This window comes from Ursus americanus, chromosome 34, assembly GCF_024610735.1.
Source record: "Ursus americanus isolate L20-20 chromosome 34, mUrsAme1.1.p, whole genome shotgun sequence".
Lineage (NCBI taxonomy): Eukaryota > Metazoa > Chordata > Mammalia > Carnivora > Ursidae > Ursus > Ursus americanus.
In genome coordinates, this window is record NC_142160.1 from 29,921,768 (window position 1) to 29,944,067 (window position 22,300).

A 22,300-nucleotide genomic window follows, 5' to 3' on the forward strand; every position below is an offset into this window, starting at 1 on the left:
CAAATACATGATTTTCATACCTACTTACATTCGTGAGTACTGCCATTAACCTTTTCCATGCTGCTTATCACATAACATCCTGTCTTTTACTGTGAGAAAATTCTGAAAGAGAAACACGAGAACACAAAGATTCACAGTCTGATCATACCAACCACTCTCCAAAGGTCATAGACTTCAGCAGTATAGTTATTTATTTAATGGAATAATAGAATCTGAGGGAGTTAGGGATCTCCAAAAAGGAAATAATCCTGAGGATGGTAGATTAAGGCCATCTTTGTCATTGTCACTTTTCTTCCCCATCCCTTAGGAAGCCATGAATATGTCAGGAGTCAGCACAGTGACTGAATTCCTACTACTGAGATTTCCATGCTCCAGGGAGGTTCAGGTCCTCCTCTTTATGCTATTCTTTCTGTCCTTTCTGATGGGGAACGGGGCCATTGTCTGTGCAGTGAAGCTGGATTGCAGGCTTCACACCCCCATGTACATTCTGCTGGCCAACTTCTCACTCCTGGAGATCTGTTACATCAACACAACTATTCCCAATATGTTAAAGAACTTCCTATCTGAGACCAAAACCACCTCTTTCACAGCTTGCTTCTTCCAGTTCTACTTCTTCTTCTCCATGGGCACCACGGAGACCCTCTTACTGCCCCTCATGGCTTTTGATAGGTACTTGGCCATCTGCCAGCCTCTCCATTATCCTATCATCATGAACAGCCATCTCTGCATGAATCTGGTGGCCCTGTGCTGTGTCACAGCTTTCCTCTGCTATCTGATCCCTATCTACTTTGTCACACAACTCCCCTTTTGTGGCCCCAACACCACTGAGCACTTTGTCTGTGACCCTGGTCCTCTTCTGGCCCTGTCCTGCATCCCTGCCCCTGGAATTGAGCTTTCCTGCTCTATATTGAGCTCTCTTATTATCTTCTGATTCTGCTTTTTGTTTTTTATGCATTTGTTTTTTTAAATACTGCAAAGAAGTGAGATCATATATTTATGTCTTTCTCTGTCAAGTTAAAACCCTATTACATATAAGATAAATTCATTTTTTAGCTTTGTTTTTGTCTTTAAATTTTTTAAATTTTAATTGTAGTTAGTTGGCATATAGTGTAATATTGGTTTCAAGACTAGAATTTAGTGGTTCATCACTTACATACAACACCCAGTGCTTATCACAAGTGCCCTACTTAATGCCCATCACCCATTTAGCCCATCCCCAGCGCACCTCCCTCCATCAACCCTCAGTTTGTTTTCTATCATTAAGAGTCTCTTATGGTTTCTTTTTTTCTTTTTCTTTTTTTTTTTACAATAATATTTTTTATTATGTTAGTCACCATACAGTACTTTCCTGGTTTTTGATGTAAAGTTCGATGATTCATTAATTGTGTATAACATTAAGAGTCTCTTATGGTTTCTTCTCTCTCTCTCTCTTTTTCCCTTCCCCTATGTTCATCTGGGGTTTTTTTCTCTTAAATTCCACATGTGAGTGAAATCATATGGTATTTGTCTTTCTCTGACTTATTTTGCTTAACATAATACACTCTAACTTCATCCACATTGTTGCAAATGGCAAAATTTCATTCTTTTTTTTTTATTTTAAGAAGTATTTTATTTATTTGAGAGAGAGAGAGCATTCCCTCAGAGGGAGAAGCAGACTCCCCACTAAGCTGGGAGCCCAAGAGAGGGCTCGATCCCAGGACCTTGAAATCATGATTTGAGCCAAGGCAGACACTTAACCGAGGCACCCAGTTATATTCTCAGGTGACTGAGTTTATAGTGCATAGTAGGCATTTACTGAATGAAATAGTGGTTGAATACCTTTCAGACTTGCCATATTATTACCCAAAAGCTAATCTACTGAGTTCATGAACTATCACTGAGCACCCAATCTGAGCATCATCAGACAGTCTTAGTGACTCTGACCAAACGTGTAGCAAGGTCACATTTAAACCTGTGGCCTACTAATCCCTTCTTGCCTCATATCCCTGTCATGTGTCAGTGCCCATTCTAAATATAAGCCTCCTTAGTCATTTGCTCTTTTAAACTTTCAAATCTATAATCACCATTCTGCTCAATACTTCTTATGCCATCGTTTCCTTTACAAGAGCTCCCTCTCCCTTTTGTATGTTTCTTGGTGCATGGCTCCACTCTTGACATTTGCCAAAGCCAGAAACTTGAGGATCATTCAAGACATTTTCTAATTCTGTCACCTCCCATAGGCAGGCAGCCACTATATCCTGTTGATTTTTCCCTACCAAATGTTTTTCAAACCCATCCCGAGCACATAGGAGATCGATGTAAATGCTTTCTTTGTTTGGATGGTCCAGTATTGGAGTGGAGCTGCTCTACATGTAACATAGAGAGAAAAATGGGCCAGTGCTATATAACTCAGCGGTCCTCTTATCTCACTGTACTTAAAGGAAAATAAATAACACGACATTGATTTAGGATCAAATACCATGTGCCATACTGTGTGCTCTTGAGCAAGGTTAACACCTATTTTTCAGAGCTCTTGTGCAGATACTGTTGAATACATAGGCCTGGTACAGTTCCTGGAATATATTAGACCTGAAAACATTCATAGTTCTTGTTAATACTACCAACAAATATGATTACAAAGTAACTAGAATAATTTTTTAGCATAACCATTTTTAAAAAATAATTTTTATTTTGTTATATTAGTCACCATACAGTACATCCCCCGTTTTTGATGCAATGTTCCATGATTCATTATTTGCATATAACACCCAGTGCACCATGCAATACGTGCTCTCCTTAATACCCATCACCGGCCTATCCCAATCCCCCACCCCCCTCCCCTCTGAAGCCCTCAGTTTGTTTCCCAGAGTCCACAGTCTCTCGTGGTTCATTCCGCCTTCTGTTTACCTGCCTTTCTTCTTCCCTTCCTTCTCCTACCAATTTTCCTATTTCTTATGTTCCATAAATGAGTGAAACCATATGATAATTGTCTTTCTCTGCTTGACTTATTTCACTTAGCATTATCTCCTCCAGTGCCGTCTATGTTGCTACAAATATTGTGTAATTGTTCTTTCTGATGGCTGAGTGAAAAAAATATTAAATGAACCAAAGAAACATTAAAAAGTCATTAAGTTTCTGTGTATCACACAGCAGAGCTATGGGTAGCTCTCTTTGCTCAAATTTATTTTACTGACTTTCTTATATATTCTGTCACTTAAAAACATAGAGCTTCAGCTGATATAAGGGAAGAAGACATTAAAACATGGTAGTGTTAATAATTCTAGATGTAGAAAATAAATGGTTAAAGGAAGGGCATTATGTTAACTGTGATGTACATAAGAGTTAAGGGGGAATAAGTTATATTTAATTTGGGGTGTTTTATGTAGAAAATGAGTTATTGAACAGAACATCGAACAGTCTTCTAATAGGAAATTATGTAATTTATCAAATTTCTGAATAATGAGGCATTTCTTTGTCAATCATTAGGCAAGACATTTTCAGGGATTGTTAAGCTGAGGGAGATCTGAGTCGCTGGGCCCTGGACTCAACAGTTCATGTAACACAACTTATTATCAAGTTACTGGAGATACTTTGGATAAAATGACATATCTAGAGATATGAAATCAATACAAGTTTGCAAAAATGTATTAATATTAAAGTGGGATTTTACTGAAGCTGGCATCCATTTGTAGGTGTCTTAGAAAAAATGCAGTGATACCTAGACAGAAAAGTTAGTTACCCTTCATGTTAGGTCTACCCTTCATGATAGTGTGGAGAAAGCTGGGAATAAACATTGAGTCTTTATCTTCTCATTGATTCCTCTCTTTCCTTTAAGTGGGCTCAAAATGCAGCAGCCTGACCCTGAGAACCCTGGGATATACAAAGGTAACTGCTGACAGTCCCTTTTTTTTCCTTCCTGAAGTGCTGGAAAAAAGCAGTTACAGCAATAGAGTAATTCTGTTGGACAATAGGATAGCTAGTGAAAAGAAGCACAGCCCTATAATCCATCCTTGAGGCGTGGGCCTTAATTGACATATTGATATTTTCATGAAGAGCTAAGAGAACTCAATCACCCCCAGACACCTAGATCTTTTATTTGTCTCACTCAGCAGAGGAAATTTAACAGGTGACTTTTATATATTGGTTACTTTTGCTGTAGAGTGGCCGAAAGATGTGAGATCTGATCCTCATGAGGAGATTTCAAGATGGGGATACAGATGAATAAAGGTGAAGAGTGTATTGTTGAGACTCGAGGGTGCAATTAAAGTTTCATCTTAGATTATTGTGAAGTCTTCAGTCTCCCCTTGGGATGGTTTATGACTCCCCCAAGACTGCTTGGTGTGACAATCTTTCTTTATCCATAGTTTTCATACAGTTTGGGTTAAATTGGCCCCCAGCGTGAAGGCAGGAATCATGTCTTAAAGGCAATGGTGAGGTGTCTGTGTGATTTGGAGAGAATTTCCTTTTGTTTTCAGGAGAAATCTTTTTTACTTTGAAATATAAAAAAATGTTTACAACATACATTGTTTATATCCTAGGAGTGTGTTTTCTTCACAAACTTGACATCTGGAAGTTTTTGCTTCTAATCCTAAATTACTGATAGACCATTTGTTTTCATTCTGTCTCGTTTGTTCTTTATTACTTTGTTTCTTCTCTCTTGTGTGTGTATGTGTTTGTTTGTTTTTTTGTATTTGTATCATGCAAGTATTTTTATGTCTTTTTCTTCTATTACCTCTTTTTCATGGTTTTACAATATTTTGTCTTGTGGTAAAATACACATAACATAAAAGTGGCCATTTTAAAGTATACGTCCTGAAGCATTAATTACATTCACATTATAATGCAACCATCACCTGCATTCATCTCCAGAACTTTTTCATCATTCCAAACTAATGCCCTGTACCAATTAAACAAGAACATCCCATTCCAGGCTCCCATAGCCCCTGGCAAAATATTGGGGCAATTGGAGAAAATGGTATGTGTAAATCCAAGCAATAGCTGGCTAATTTTCGGTTTTCCTCTGGTGTCAGATTTAGTTCTCTCGTTCATACTTACTTGAGGATGAAGATTACTAAGCGTGCCCTTATGAGGTCCCGTCAACTTGATGTGATCCCTGGTTTCCCATCTTCATCTCTCCAGCCAGGCACTGCCATGATGCATAAGGATTTAAACTACAGGCAAATGCACTCTGAACATGAATGACTTTAGTGCTTACCATTCAGACTTCCAAAAAAAAGTTGACTTAGGAGTTTCATGTTGTCTCTCCAGATTGTCAATATTTTTAAGTTTTATTTTTTTTAAGTCTGCATTTTTCAGGGTGTCTGGATGGCTCAGTGGGTGGAGTAAGCAATTCTTGATCTCAGGGTGGTGAGTGTAAGCCCCACATTGGGCATAGAGATTACTTAAAAAAAATTCAGTGTTTTTCTTTATTCTTATCAGGATGGTGGATTGAAGTAACCAGCTTTCTATTACGAAAAATTGTGTTTACTAAAAATTTTATTTTAATTATTATTATTTGAGAGAGAATGAGAGTGCACACACACTTGTGCGTGCTAGGAGGCAGAAGGAGAGGGAGAGAGAAAATCCCAAGAAAATCCCACTTAGGTACCCCTAATAAAAATTATTATTACTTTTTAAAATGTTGCCTGTACGTTCTTTTTTTTTAACCTTTTTATAGATGGGGGAGGGGCAAAGGGAGAGGGAGAGAGAATCCCAAGGAGGCCCCACTGCCCAGTGTGGAGCCTGATGTGGGGCTCAATCCCATGACCCTGAGATCATGACCTGAGCTGAAATCAAGAGTTAGTGGCTTACCTGACTGAGCCACCCAGAGAAACCCCTACTAAAATTTTTGAAATAATATTTCAATTTGGACTTTAATTTACATTGTGTTTTATGGTCATTTGAATTTGGGGAGCTCATTACTCTTGAGGAGTGGTTATATAGTGGCTTATAGAGGAATTCCTAGAAGCACTTACATTCTTTTTCTAAAAAAAATTAAAATTAATTAATTTTTAATTTCTAGAGTAATTGACCCCTAATGTTACATTAGTGGCCGTTACAATGTAGTGATTCAACAACTTTATTTTTCAAATTTTAATTCAGTATTGTCAACATACATTGTTATATTGATGTCAGGTGTATAATATAGTGATTCAGTGATTCTATACAGTACTCAGTGCTTGTCAAGATAACGTGATATTCTGTGCTCACCATAAGTATAGCTATCATGTGTCATCATACAACACTATTACAATTCCATTGACTATATTCCCTATTCTATGCCTTTTACTCCCATGACTTATTCATTCTATAACGGGAAGCCTGTATCTCCCACTCCCCTTCACTCATTTTGCCCATCCCACCACTCCTATCTCTCTGGCAATCATAAGTTTGTTTTCTGTATTTGTAGGTCTGATTTTTGCTTTTTGTTTACTCATTTGTTTTGTTTTTTGGATTCCACACATAAGTGAAATTATATGGTATTTGCTTTCCTCTGTCTGACTTATTTCAAATAGCATAATACCCATTAGGTCCATCCATTGTCGCAAATGGCAAGATCTCATCCTTTTTTATGGCTGAGTAATATTCCATTGTATGTATATACCATGTCTTTTTGCTCCATTAATTTATTGAGGGACACTTAAGTTGCTTCCATATCTTGGCTATTATAAATAATGTTGCAATTAACATTGGGGGTGCATGTATCCTTTGAAATAGTATTTTTTTTCCCGTAAATACCCAGTACTAGAATTATTGGATTCTATGGCATTTCTATTATTAATTTTCTGAGGAACCCTCGTACTGTTTTCCACATTGGTCATATCAATTTACATTGCCACCAACAGTACAAGGGTTACTTTTTCTCCACATCCTTGCCAATCCTTGTTATTTCTTATCTTTTTTATTGTAGTCATTCTGACAGGTCTAAGACGATATCTCATTATGGTTTTAATTTGTATTTCCCTGATGATTAGTAGTGTCGAACATCTTTTCATGTGTCTGTTGGACATCTGTATGTCTTTGGAAAAATGTCTATCTAGGTCCTCTGTCCATTTTTAATCACATTATTATTATTTTCTGGTATTGAGTTGTGTAAGGTCTCTGTATATTTTGGATACTAACCCCTTATGTGATATGTCATTTACAAATATCTTCTTCCTTTCAGTAGGTTGCGTTTTTGTCTTATTGATGGTTTCCTTCACGTGCAAAAGCTTTTTATTTTGATGTAGTCCCAATAGCTTATTTTTGCTTTTGTTTCCCTCACCTTAGCAGACATATCTAGAAAATCGTTGCTAACAGCTGATGTCAAAGAAATTACTGCCTATGTTTTCCTTTAGGATTTTTATGGCTCCAGGTCTCACATTTAGGTCTTTAATCCATTTTGAGTTTATTTTTTGTGTATGATGTTAGAAAGTGGTCCAGTATCATTCTTTTGCATGTAGCTGTCCAGGTTTACCAGCACCATTTATCGAAGAGAGACTCTTGTCCCCACTGTTTATTTTTGTTTTCTTTGTCTTTGTCATAGATTAATTGACATATAAACATGGGTTTATTTTTGGGTTCTCTGTTCTATTGATCTGTGTTCTATTTTTTTTTTTTAAAGATTTTATTTATTTATTTGACAGAGATAGAGACAGCCAGCGGGAGAGGGAACACAAGCAGGGGGAGTGGGAGAGGAAGAAGCAGGTTCATAGCGGAGGAGCCTGATGTGGGGCTCGATCCCATAACGCCGGGATCACGCCCTGAGCCGAAGGCAGACACTTAACTGCTGTGCCACCCAGGCGCCCCCTGTGTTCTATTTTTTGTGCCAGGATTGTACTGGTTGTTTTTTTGTTTTTGTTTTTGTTTTCAGAGAGAGAGAGAGAGAGGGGAGGGGAAGAGGGAGAGAGAGTGAATCTTGAGCACATTCCATGCCTAGCATGGAGCCCAATGCAGAGCTTGATCTCATGACCTTGAGATCATGACCTGAGCTGAAATCAAGAGTTGAACGCTTAACCCACTGAGCCACCCAGGCATCCCTCTGCCAGTACTGTACCGTTTTGATTACTACAGCTTTGTGGTATATCTTGGAATTGGGAATTGTGATACCTCAAGCTATGTTCTTCTTTCTTAGGATTGCTTTGGATATTTGGAGTCTTTTGTGGTTCCATATAAACTTTAGGATTATTTGTTCTAGTTCTGTGAAAAATGCTGTTGGTATTTTGATAGAGATTGAATCTATAGATTGCTTTGAGTAGTATGGGCATTTTAACAATATTAATTCTTCCAAACATGAGCATGGAATATCTTTCCATTTGTTTGTATCATCTTCAATTTTTTTCATGAATGTTTTATAATTTTCAGAGTACAGATCTTTCACATTCTTAGTGGTGTTTATTTCTAGGTATTTTATTCTTTTTGGTGTAACTGTAATTGGGATTGTTTTCTTAATTTCCCTATTACTTCATTAATAGTATATAGAAACACAATTGATTTCTCAGTATTAATTTTGTGTCCTGAAAATTTATTGAATTCATTTGTTCTTTTTTTCATGTATCATAATTCATTGTATCTATATCTTAATTTTGGAAAAAAAGATTAATCCAAAATCACAAATTTAAACATCACCTTCTCCAAACATAACAACCCCTTATTTCCATCCAAATACTATATAATTATTACAATTCTTTTTTTTAATTAATTTTTTTATTTAAATGTGATTGATTAACACATAAAGTATTATTAGTTTCCAAGGTAGAGGTCAGTAACTTATCAGTGTTATATAACACCCAGTAGTCATTACATCACGTGCCTTCCTTAATGTCCGTCACCCAGTGACCCCATATCTTTACCTCTCTTCCCCTCCAGAAACCCTCAGTTTGTTTCCTATGATTAAGAACCTTTATGATTTGTCTCTGAGTTCATTTATTCTAATATTTTTTTGGTGGAGTCTTTAGGGTTTTCAATGAATATTATGTCATCTGCAAATAGTGACAATTTATCTCTTGCTTACCAATATGGATGTCTTTTATTAGAAGCACTTTTGTTTTGTAACCTGAGGTGTACTTGCAAAAAGAAAATGCCCTATGATTAGCTCTGCTTAAATCTTCTTTCACATGACACAAATCCATGCTTGCACACATGCTACTTCTCATGATCTTTCATAGTATTTAGTCTTTCCCCTATTATTGCACTTGTACCATTTAATAAAAAGAAAACACTTGCAATTTTATTATGCATCTCTACTATGAGACTGCGAGCCCTATGAGGGAAGAAAATGTCTCTTATGTACTTATATATCAAATTTATTTCCTGGTTCAATGTCTGGTATTATAGGTTCTTTTTTTTTTCATAATGATTTTTTATTATATTATGTTAGTCACCATACAGTACATCCCCGGTTTTCGATGTAAGGCTCGATGATTCATTAGTTGTGTATAACACCCAGTGCACCATGCAATATGTGCCCTCCTTACTACCCATCACCGGTCTATCCCATTCCCCCACCCCCCTCCACTCTGTAGCCCTCAGTTTGTTTCTCATAGTCCATAGTCTCTCATGTTTCATTCCCCCTTCTGATTACCCCCCACCTTTCTTTATCCCTTTCTTCCCCTACTGATCATTCTAGTTCTTATGTTCCATAGATGAGAGAAATCATATGATAGTTGTTTTTCTCTGTTTGACTTATTTCACTAAGCATTATCTCCTCCAGTGCCGTCCATGTTGTAGCAAATGTTGAGAACTCATTCTTTCTGATTGCTGAGTAATATTCCATTGTATATATGGACCACAACTTCTTAATCCAATCATCTGTTGCAGGGCATCTCGGCTCCTTCCATGATTTAGCTATTGTGGACATTGCTGCTATGAACATTGGGGTGCATATGGCCCTTCTCTTCACTAGGTCTGTATCTTTGGGGTAAACACCCAGTAGTGCAATGGCTGGATCATAGGGTAGCTCAATTTTTAACTTTTTAAGGGACCTCCACACGGTTTTCCAGAGTGGCTGTACCAACTTGCATTCCCACCAACAATGTAGGAGGGATCCCCTTTCTCCACATCCTCTCCAACAATTGTTGTTTCTTGCCTTGTCTATTTTTGCCATTCTAACTGGCGTAAGGTGGTATCTCAGTGTGGTTTTGATTTGAAATTCCTTGATGGCTAATGATTTTGAACATTTTTTCATGTGTCTGTTAGCCATTTGTATGTCTTCATTGGAAAAGTGTCTGTTCATATCTTCTGCCCATTTTTTGATTTGTTTATTTGTTTCTCACGTATTGAGTTTGAGAAGTTCTTTGTAGATCTTGGATACCAGTCCTTTATCTGTAGTGTCATTTGCAAATATCTTCTCCCATTCCGTGGGCTGCCTCTTAGTTTTTCTGACTGTTTCCTTGGCTGTGCAGAAACTTTTAATCTTGATGAAGTCCCATAAATTCATTTTGTCTTTTGTTTCTCTTGCCTTTGGGGATGTATCATGAAAAAGGTTGCTTTGGCCGATGTCGTAGAGGTTGCTGCCTATGTTCTCCTCTAGAATTTTGATGGATTCCTGTCTCACATCGAGGTCTTTCATCCATTTGGAGTTTATTTTTGTGTATGGTGTGAGATAGTGGTCAAGTTTCATTCTCTTGCATGTAGCTGTCCAATTTTCCCAGCACCATTTATTGAAGAGACTGTCTTTTTCCCACCGGATGTTTTTTCCTGCTTTATCAAATATTAGTTGCCCAAAGAGCTGAGGGTCCATTTCTGGGCTCTCTATTCTGTTCCATTGGTCTATGTGTCTGTTTTTGTGCCAGTACCATGCTGTCTTTGTGATCACAGCTTTGTAGTACAGCTCGAAATCCGGCATTGTGATGCCCCCAGCTTTGTTTTTCCTTTTCAACAGTTCCTTGGAGATTCGGGGTCTTTTCTGGTTCCATACAAATTTAAGGACTATTTGTTCCAGTTCTTTGAAAAACGTTCTCGGTATTTTGATTGGGATAGCATTGAAAGTGTAGATTGCTCTGGGTAGCATGGACATTTTAACTATGTTAATTCTTCCGATCCATGAGCATGGAATATCTTTCCATCTTTTTATGTCTTCCTCAATGTCTTTTAAGAGTGATTTATAGTTTCTAGAATAAAGGTCCTTTACGTCTCTGGTTAAGTTAATTCCAAGGTAACGTATGGTTTTTGGTGCTATTGTAAATGGGATGGATTCCCTGGTTTCTCTTTCTTCGTTCTCGTTATTCGTGTACAGAAATGCAACTGATTTCTGAGCATTGATTTTGTATCCCGCCACGTTACTGAATTGCTCTATAACTTCTAATAGTTTGGGAGTGGCTTCTTTTGGGTTTTCCATATAGAGTATCATGTCGTCTGCGAAGAGAGACATTTTGACTTCTTCTTTGCCAATTTGAATACCTTTGATCCCTTTTTGTTGTCTGATTGCTGTTGCAAGGACTTCTAGTACTATGTTGAATAATAGTGGCGAGAGTGGGCATCCTTGTCGTGTTCCTGATCTTAAGGGAAAGGCTTCCAGCTTTTCCCCATTGAGAATAATATTTGCAGTAGGCTTTTCATAGATGGCTTTCATGAGATTGAGAAATGTACCTTCTATTCCTACACTCTGAAGGGTTTTAATCAGGAAAGGATGCTGTATTTTGTCAAATGCTTTTTCGGCATCGATTGAGAGGATCATATGGTTCTTGAGTCTTTTCTTGTTGATATGATGTATCACACTGATTGATTTGCGAATATTGAACCACGCTTGCATCCCAGGTATGAATCCCACTTGATCATGGTGGATAATCCTTTTAATGAACTGTTGGATTCTATTAGCAAGTATCTTGTTGAGGATTTTGGCGTCCATATTCATTAGGGAAATCGGTCTGTAATTCTCCTTTTTGAGGGGGTCTTTGCCTGGTTTGGGGATCAAGGTAATATTGGCCTCATAGAATGAGTTTGGTAGCTTTCCTTCTGTTTCTATTTTTTGAAATAGCTTTAGGAGAATAGGTATTATTTCTTCTTTGAATGTTTGGTAGAATTCCCCAGGAAAACCGTCCGGGCCTGGAGTTTTGTTATTTGGAAGGTTGTTTATCACTGACTCAATCTCTTCATAATTAATTGGCCTGTTTAAGGAATCAATTTCTTCCGGTTTCAATCTTGGTAGTTTATAGGTTTCCAGGAAGGATTCCATCTCTTCCAGATTGCTTAGTTTATTGGCATATAGCTGTTGATAAAAATTTCTAATAATCCTTCCAATTTCAATGGTGTTCGTCGTGACCTCTCCTTTTTCATTCATAATTTTAATAATCTGGGACCTTTCTCTATTCTTTTGGATAAGTCTTGCCAGTGGTCTGTCAATTTTATTGATTCTCTCCAAGAACCAGCTTCTAGTCCTGTTGATCTGCTCTACTGTACTTCTGGTTTCTGCTTGATTGATTTCAGCTCTAATTTTGGTCAACTGCTTCCTCGTGCGTGGATTAGGCCTGTCCCTCTGTTGCTGTTCCAGCTTCTTGTGGTGAGAATATAAAAACTGCATTTTAGATTTTTCTATTCTTTTGAGTAAGGCTTGGATGGCTATGTATTTCCCCCTTAGGACTGCCTTTGCAGTATCCCATAGGTTTTGGACTGTTGTATTTTCATTCTCATTGGTCTCCATAAATTGTTTAATTTGATTTTTGATTTCCTGGTTTATCGAGTCATTCCTGAGCAGGATGGTTCTTAGTCTCCAAGTGTTTGAGTTTCTTCCAAATTTTTCCTTGTGGTTGAGTTCCAATTTCAGAGAGTTGTGGTCTGAGAATATGCAGGGGATAATTTCAATCTTTTGGTATCGGCTGAGACCTGTTTTGTGTCCCAGAACATGGTCTATTCTTGAAAATGTTCCATGGGCATTAGAATAGAATGAGTATTCTTTGGTTCTGGGGTGTAGTGTTCTATATATATCTAAGAGGTCCAACTCGTCGAGTATGGCATTCAAAGCCTTTGATTCTTTGCTTAGTTTTTGCCAGGGTGTTCTGTCTATTTCTGATAGTGGAGTGTTGAGGTCCCCTACTATTAATGTATTTTTATCTCTATGTCTCTTTATTCTGGTTAAGAGTTGGCTTGTGTATCTTGCTGCTCCCCTGTTGGGGGCATATATATTTATAATTGTCATATCCACTTGTTGAATACTTCCCTTAAGAATAATATAGTGCCCTTCTGCGTCTCTAACTATAGTCTGTAGTTTAAAATCCAATTTATCTGATATGAGAATTGCTACCCCAGCTTTCTTTTGAGGTCCATTTGCGTGAAAGATGGTACTCCATCCCCTTACTCTCAGTCTGAATGCATCTTTGGGTTCGAAATGAGTCTCTTGTAGACAGCAAATGGATGGGTCATTTCTTTTTATCCAATCTGCAACCCTGTGGCGTTTAAAGCAAGAATTTAAACCATTAATGTTCAGGCTGAGTACTGAGAGATATGCTTTTAATTCTGCCATGTTTTGTATCACTCTTGGGCCCTTTTTACTTTTATAGAACCCCCGTAATACCTCCTGTAGGGCTGGTTTCGTGGTTACGAAATTGGCTAGTGACTGTCGATTCTGAAATGTCTTTATTTCTCCATCAATTCTGAATTCCAGCCTTGCTGGATAAAGGATCCTTGGCTGCATGTTTTTCTCTGAAAGAGCTTTAAAAATGCTCCCCCAACCCTTTCTCTCATTCCAGGTCTGTGTAGACAGGTCTGACGTAATTCTGATGCCTTTGCCTTGGTACGTGAGAAATTTCTTTGCCCTGGCCGCTTTCAATACTGTATCCTTGGATCTCATATTTGCGAAATGCACTATGACGTGACGTGGTGTAGGTCTGTCATGGTTGAGGTTGGGAGGGGTCCTCTCTGCCTCTTGGACACGAATGTTTGTTTCCCTTGCTAGATTAGGGAAGTTTTCAGCTACAATTTGTTCAAATATCTCTTCTAGACCTCTGTTTTTCTCCACCCCCTCGGGGATGCCAATGATTTTAACATTGGATCGTTTCGTTGAGTCAGTAATCTCCCATAGCCAACATTCGTGGGCGTGGATTTTTTTAAGACCATCTTCTATTTTTATTTTTTCCTCTATTAACCCATCCTCCAATTCACTAACCCTTTCCTCCGCTTCCGTGACCCTGGCCGTCAGAGCCTCTAGTTTTGCCTGCATTTGGCTCATAGAATTTTTAATTTCTGTCAAATTCGCTCTCATTTCCGCCCTTAGGGATTCTATATTCTCAGTAATATTTTCCTGAATACTTTTTTCAAGTCTACTCATTATCTTGACCATTGTTACTCTGAATTCCATTTCTGATAATTTGGTTACATCCATATCCGTTACTTCTGTGGCAGAGGCCACTGACACACTGTCTTTTCTTTGCTGGGGGGGGCTTCTCCTTCTTGTCATTTTAATGAGGGGAGGTTGCGGGGTTGTCCAGAGCCCAAAATTATTGACTGGTCCCAGGCCGTGCCCCTTGTTTTATAGGGATCTTAGAGATATGGGCTTCTTCTTTAAAGATTTTATTTATTTACTTATCTGAGAGAGGGAGACAGACAGTCAGCAAGAACGGAACAGAAGCAGGGGAGTGGGAGAGGAAGAAGCAGGCTCCCAGCGGAGGAGCCCGATGAAGGACTCCTTTCCGGAACGCTGGGATCACGCCCTAAGCCGGAGACAGGCGCTCAATGACTGTGCCACCCAGGCGCCTCGGGTTGTGGGCTTCTTGATTTTTCAGCCTGCCTTCTGGGGGAGGGGCCTGCCGCGCCGATACTCAGGCAACCCTGTTTGGGTAGAGTCTCCATGTCCCCTGCGAGGGAGGATGGGGATGGGCACTCTCTGAGCCGGTATTTCCAGGCTTTTGTTCTCTGGCGGCTTTCCCTGGTGGCCGGCTATGCCTCTTCTGAGGGTCAGAGCAGCAGAGGCTGCATTGTCTCAGAACAGAGGGATTGCAGCCCGTTCTCCACTGATGTTCTGGCCACTTTAACTCTATTACTGTTGGTGCTGCTCAACCCTGCAGTGTCCCGGGATGTGCGCACCAACTCGGCGACCCTGCCCTCACTTCCAGGGCCAGCGCGTCTCTGTCCTTTGTGTTTCTAATGCCGCCAGCCACCGGCCGCCTCGCGCGCTCCCGGGTCTCCCGGTCTCAGTCTATGCCTGGTGAGGACACCTTGATTCCGGAGTTTCGTGAGAAGCCTGGTGGCGCGCGCACCCAGTTCAGGGTCTCAGTCTGCTGTTTCGCGGGTGCCAACCGCAAGTCCGCCCGCTCCCCCGTGCAGGTGGCCCGCCAGCCGCCAGCCGCCAGCCGCCCCACGTGCGCTCCGGCAGTTCCCAGTCTCAGTCTGGATCCCGTGAGCACACCGGGATTCCGGTGTTCCGGGAGATGCCTGGTGGCGCGTGCGTTTACAGCTCACCGGTCTCAGTCCGCTCTCTCGCGGATGCCCTCTGTGAGTCCGCCCGCTCCCCCGTGCAGGTGGCTGCCGCTTCCCAGCGCCCAAACGCGGCGGCTCCCTCCCCCTTCCGTTTATCTTCTGATATCCGTGCACGGTTTACAGCTCCCCTCTTCGTACCTCAATACTCAGCGCTGGAGATGTTCATTTGTAGAGATCCAGATGCATCATCCTGCGTCTCAGGCTGATTCTGTGGTTATTTAGGCTGGTCTGGTACCTATCCAGCTCGACTCAGGGGACCGGCTGAAAAAGGGGTCCCCTACTCCTCCGCCGGTATTATAGGTTCTTGACAACAAAAACAAGAGTATATAGTTGAACAACGAGAGGGAGGATGTCTAAATATAAATGTGATAGAGTAGTTACAGTTTGTCACAGGATATTTGTAGAAGCTCTAAGAGGGAAAAGACATTTATCATATTTTCTCTGAAGTGCCAAAAAGTCCGAGTGAAAATATGTTAAGATGTTTTTTGGACCCTACTTCAACTTTTTTATTAATGAATAGGTTCCTCAGGACTCCTAGAATTGTTGGTGGGGGTAGGAGGAATGGTTTTCTACATATAATTATTAGAAAATCTGCTTAAAAACAACTGTATTATTATTTTAAATTTTTTAAAAAAATACATAATGCAAATATATACCAAAGAATTTAAAGAGTTCAAAAGGGATATGGAGCAAAAACCTCCTTTACTCTCTTGTTCCCCAGACACCAAATTCTCCTCACCTGAACCAACCTCTGTTATCAGTTTCTGGATCTCCTTCCCAGAGTCTATACATTTACATGAAAATTAGTTATACTTGGCTACTCACCTTGCTTTCTTCATTTAACAGTAGTCTTGGATGTCAACAATACTTCAATAATAATAAGTCCTAAAACATATTCTTGGAGATATTATGTAACATTACATATAGAGCTGCCTCACATTTTATAAGATCAAAGACGGTATTCCATTGTATGACGGAACCATAGCTTGTTTAATTAGTCTTTTGTTAATAGGAACTGACATTTTCCTCAACATTTTGCTATGATAGCAATACTGCAATGAATATTCTCATACTTTCATTTCCCACGTGTGTGAGAATATCTGTAGACTGAGTACCTTAACGTTGGATTGCTGGGTTACTGGGGGTATGTCTTCTAAATTTTGATTAAAGTTGCCTAATTGTCCTGTATAGAGCTTGTAAAATTTATTCTCCCACAAGCAAGCGTGAGGGAAGCCATTTCACCATCCTCAGCCACACAGTGGTTATCAAATTGCTTGATCTTTGTCACTCCAATGGGTTAAAAATGAGATACAGTTATAGGCTTATTCTACCTTTAACTTTTTATGAATGAATTACTGCTGTTTCCATATGCTTTTTAAAATTATGTTCAACTAGCCAACATATAGTACATAATTGTTTTTTTATGTAGTGTTCAACGATCATTAGTTGTGTATAATGCCCAGTGCTCATCAGAACACAGGCCCTCCTTACTTTCCGTATGTTTAAGAATCTTTTCTGAATGGGGCATCAGTGTGGTTTAGTTGGTTAAGCATCTGCTTTCGGCTCAGGTCCTGATCCCAAGGTCCTGGAATGGATCCCCACATTGGGCTCCCTGCTCTGTGGGGAGTCTGCTTCTCCCCCTCCCTCTGCCTCCTGCTCCCCCTGCTTGAGGTCTCTCTCTCTGTGTCAAATAAATAACATCTTTAAATAAATTTTAAAAAAGAATCTTTTCTGCATGTTGTCTCTATCCTTTTGCTTATTTTCCTATTGGGGTATTGTTCTGTTCTCTTACTGTTCGTAGAATTTTATGTATAGTAAGGAAATGAACATTGTTTAACTGGCAAATGATTGAGACTTCCTTAATTACTGATGGGAAAATAATTGAAAAGTCCTTAAGATAGAAATATAGGATTAGCTGGTAACAAAAAAGCAACTTGGGCTAGTGAAAAGGGTGGTGGATAAGAAATGTTTATTTTTTACCACTAAAGTTATTGTCCTCAACATGCCACTCCTGATTCCTAACCTTCATTCTCTTCATCTACAGATCAGGATTGTTGAATTGGCAAAGGCATTTCAATATTAAGATGACCTTTCATTTAGGACCTGGGAGGGAGTTCAAGGAGAACTAGTCAAGTGACTAGTATAACTCCTGGGTAAATATATTTACTGATTTACAATTGCTGAGCACCTCCTATACAGGAAAAAAAAAAAAGCCTAAATCTGTTCTCTACGGTTCTGGTGTTACCTCTTATTTTACTGTAAGCAGGACTCCCCTGCTCCCACTTCTCCTTGGGAATCTGGAGCTACTTGCAATAAAAAGAAAAGCAGGTCTGCATCCCAAACTTGTGTGTATGCCAGTCCCTATAATCACTTGTTTCTAATTTGTCCCTGCACTTTCGCATGGTTTTGCTACAAGATCATCTTTGGAAAGTGAAGGAACTGAGAAGCAACAGAAAAGAATTTCTGGTTTTGTCATGGCTAAGCAGTTTGTAGTAAACTAACCTTTCCACCCAAAGTAACCATAACATCTGGACAGATTACCTAACATAATCATTTGAAGGCACCAGAGAACAGTCAACACAGGCAAGACTTCAGGGGTTACAATTCCAAGAAGGGAAGGACAAGGAAATGAGTTCTACATTCACCTTTGGTGCTTTTTCCTATGGATGTTTGACAGTTCCCTGGGAGGGGGCAGTATGGGGATATGGAGGCATGTGGGAAAGAATGAGGGGAAGGAAGAATAAAGTCTCAGCAGAAAGCAGGAATTTCACTGAACTGAGGAGGTAAAAGATATGGTGTTTGTGCATATGGCCCTTCTCTTCACTACGTCTGTATCTTTCGGGTAAATACCTGGTAGTGCAATGGCTGGGTCATACGGTAGCTCAATTTTTAACTTTTTAAGGGACCTCCACACTGTTTTCCAGAGTGGCTGTACCAACCTGCATTCCCACCAACAATGTAGGAGGGATCCCCTTTCTCCACATCCTCTCCAACAATTGTTGTTTCTTACCTTGTCAATTTTTGCCATTCTAACTGGCATAAGGTGGTATCTTAGTGTGGTTTTGATTGGAATTTCCCTGATGGCTAATGATTTTGAACATTTTTTAATGTGTCTGTTGGCCATTTGTATGTCCTCATTGGAAAAGTGTCTGTTCATATCTTCTGCCCATTTTATGATTTATTTGTTTCTCGCATATTGAGATTGAGAAGTTCTTTGTAGATCTTGGATACCAGTCTTTTATCTGTAGTATCATTTGCAGATATATTCTCCCATTCTGTGGGATGCCTCTTAGTTTTTTTGATTGTTTCCTTGGCTGTGCAGAAGTGGGACTTTTATCCCACGTTCATTTTATCCCAAGTTCATTTTATCTTTTGTTTCTCTTGCCTTTGGAGATGTGTCATGAAAAAGGTTGCTGTGGCCAATGTCGTAGAGGTTGCTGCCTATCTTCTCCTCTAGGATTTTGATGTATTCCTGTCTCAAATCAAGGTCTTTCATCTATTTGGAGTTTATCTTTGTGTATGGTGTGAGAGAGTGGTCAAGTTTCATTCTTTTGCATGTAGCTGTCCAATTTTCCCAGCACCATTTATTGAAGAGACTGTCTTTTTCCCACCGGATGTTTTTTCCTGCTTTATCAAAGATTAGTTGCCCAAAGAGCCGAGGGTCCATTTCTGGATTCTCTATTCTGTTCCATTGGTCTATGTGTCTGTTTTTGTGCCAGTACCATGCTGTCTTTGTGATCACAGCTTTGTAGTACAGCTCGAAATCCGGCATTGTGATGCCCCCAGCTTTGTTTTTCAACAGTTCCTTGGCGATTCGGGGCCTTTTCTGGTTCCATACAAATTTAAGGACTATTTGTTCCAGTTCTTTGAAAAATGTCATTGGTATTTTGATCGGGATAGCATTGAAATTGTAGATTGCTCTGGGTAGCATGGACATTTTAACTAAGTTAATTCTTCCGATCCATGAGCATGGAATATTTTTCCATCTTTTTGTGTCTTCTTCAATATCTTTCAAGAGTGATTTGTAGCTTCTGGAATATAGTTCCTTTACGTCTCTGGTTAAGTTAATTCCAAGGTAACGTATGGTTTTTGGTGCTATTGTAAATGGGATGGATTCCCTAATTTCTCTTTCTTCAGTCTCATTATTCATGTATAGAAATGCAACTGATTTCTGAGCATTGATTGTATCCCGCCACACTACTGAATTGCTCTATAACTTCTAATAGTTTGGGAGTGGCTTCTTTTGGGTTTTCCATATAGAGTATCCTGTCATCTGCGAAGAGAGACATTTTGACTTCTTAGCCAATTTGATACCTTTTATCCCTTTTTGTTGTCTGATTGCTGTTGCAAGGACTTCTAGTACTATGTTGAATAATAGTGGCAAGAGTGGACATCCTTGTCGTGTTCCTGATCTTAAGAGAAAGGCTTCCAGCTTTTCCCCATTGAGAATAATATTTTCTGTAGGCTTTTCATAGATGGTTTTTATGAGATTGAGGGATGTGCCCTCTATCCCTACACTCTGAAGGGTTTTAATCAGGAAAGGATGCTGTATTTTGTCTAAATGCTTTTTCTGTATCTATTGAGAGAATCATATGATTTTTGAATTTTTCCTTCTGGATAAAATCTATGACACTGATTGATTTGTGAATGTTGAACCACCCTTGCATCCCAGGGATGAATCCCACTTGGTCGTGATGGATAATCCTTTTAATGTACTGTTGGATTCTATTAGTCAGGATCTTGTTGAGGATTTTGGCGTCCATATTCATTAGGGAAATTGGTCTGTAACTCTCCTTTTTGATGGGATCTTTGCCTGGTTTGGGGATCAAGGTAATATTGGCCTCATAGAATGAGTTTGGTAGCTTTCCTTCTATTTCTATTTTTTGAAATAGCTTTAGGAGAATAGGTATTATTTCTTCTTTAAATGTTTGGTAGAATTCCCCAGGAAAACCATCTGGGCCTGGAGTTTTGTTTTTTGGAAGGTTGTTTATCACTGACTCAATCTCTTCATAATTAATTGGCCTGTTTAAAAAAATCAATTTCTCCCTGTTTCAGTCTTGGTAGTTTATAGGTTTCCAGGAAGTCCGCCATCTCTTCCAGATTGCTTAATTTATTGGCATAAAGCTGTTGATAAATGTTTCTAATAATCCTTCCAATTTCATTGGTGTTGGTTGTGACCTCTCCTTTTTCATTCATAATTTTATTAATTTGGGTCCTTTCTCTATTCTTTTGGATAAGTCTTGCCAGGGGTCTGTCAATTTTATTAATTCTCTCAAAGAACCAGCTTCTAGTTCTGTTGATCTGCTCTACTGTACTCCTGGTTTCTAATTCATTGATTTCTGCTCTAATCTTGGTCAACTGCTTCCTCATGCGTGGATTAGGTCTGTCTCTCTGTTGCTGTTCCAGCTTCTTGAGGTGAGAATATAAAAACTTTAGTCTTTTCTCTTCTTTTGAGTGAGGCTTGGATGGCTATGTATTTTCCCCTTAGGACTGCCTTTGCAGTATCCCATAGGTTTTGGACCATTGTGTCTTCATTCCTGTTGGTCTCCATAAATTGTTTAAATTGATTTTTTATTTCCTGGTTTATCGAGTCATTCCTGAGCAGGATGGTTCTTAGTCTCCATGTGTTTGAGTTTCTTCCAAATTTTTCCTTGTGGTTGAGTTCCACTTTCAAAGCTTTGTGGTCTGAGAATATGAAGGAATAATTTCAGTCTTTTGGTATCGGTTGAGACCTGTTTTGTGACCCAGAACATGGACTATTCTTGAGAATGTTCCATGGGCATTAGAATAGAATAAGTATTCTATGATTCTGGGGTGTAGTGTTCTATATATATCTATGAGTTCCAACTCATCTAGTATGGAATTCAAAGCTCTTGTTTTGGGGCACCTGGGTGGCACAGCGGTTAAGCATCTGCCTTCGGCTCAGGGTGTGATCCCAGCGTTGTGGGATCGAGCCCCACATCAGGCTCCTCCGCTATGAGCCTGCTTCTTCCTCTCCCACTACCCCTAGTTGTGTTCCCTCTCTCACTGTCTGTCTCTATCTCTGTCAAATAAATAAATAAAATCTTTTTTTTTTAAAAAAAGCTCTTGTTTCTTTGTTGATTTCTTGCTTCGTTGGTCTGTCTATTGCTGATAGTGGAGTGTTGAGGTCCCCTACTATTAACGTATTTTTATCTATATGTCTCTTTATTCTGGTTAAGAGTTGGCTTGTGTATCTTGCTGCTCCCCTGGTGTGGGCATATATATTTATAATTGTCATATCCACTTGTTGGATACATCCTTTACGAATAATATAGTGTCCCTCTGTATCTCTAACTATAGTCTTTAGTTTAAAATCCAATCTGTCTGATATGAGAATTGCTATCCCAGCTTTCTTTTGAGGTCCATTGGTGTGAAAGATGGTATTACATCCCTTTACTTTCAGACTGAAAGTATCTTTAGGTTCAAAATGAGTCTGTTGTAGACAGCAAATGGATGGGTCATTTCGTTTTATCCAATCTGCAACCCTGTGGTGCTTTATGGGAGTATTTAGGCCATTGACATTGAAACTGATTATTGAGAGATATGATTTTAATGATGCCATGTTGTCTGTAAAATCTTTGTTTGTATCGGTTGTGACTTTCTGTTCTGTATCACTCTTGGGAGCTTTTAATTTTTATAGAACCCCCCTTAATATCTCCTGTAGGGCTGGTTTCCTGGTTACGAAATTGGTCAATGACTGGCAATTCTGGAAGGTCTTTATTTCTCCATCAATTCTGAATGACGGCCTTGCTGGATAAAGGATCCTTGGCTGCATGTTTTTCTCTGAAAGAGCTTTAAAAATGCCCCCCTCAACCCTTTCTCTCATTCCAGGTCCGTGTAGACAGGTCTGACACAATTCTGATACCTTTGTCTTGGTACATGAGAAATTTCTTTGCCCTGGCCGCTTTCA

General features: G+C 39.3%; 1 protein-coding gene across 1 annotated transcript; it reads left to right on the forward strand.

Moving 5' to 3' along the window:
• Positions 1-313: 313 nt before the first annotated feature.
• On the forward strand, positions 314-931 carry LOC148107197 (olfactory receptor 11H6-like). Its single transcript, XM_087858885.1, has one exon. The coding sequence runs from the start codon at positions 314-316 to the stop codon at positions 929-931; it is 618 nt and encodes a 205-aa protein (XP_087715011.1).
• The last annotated feature ends 21,369 nt before the right edge of the window (positions 932-22,300 follow it).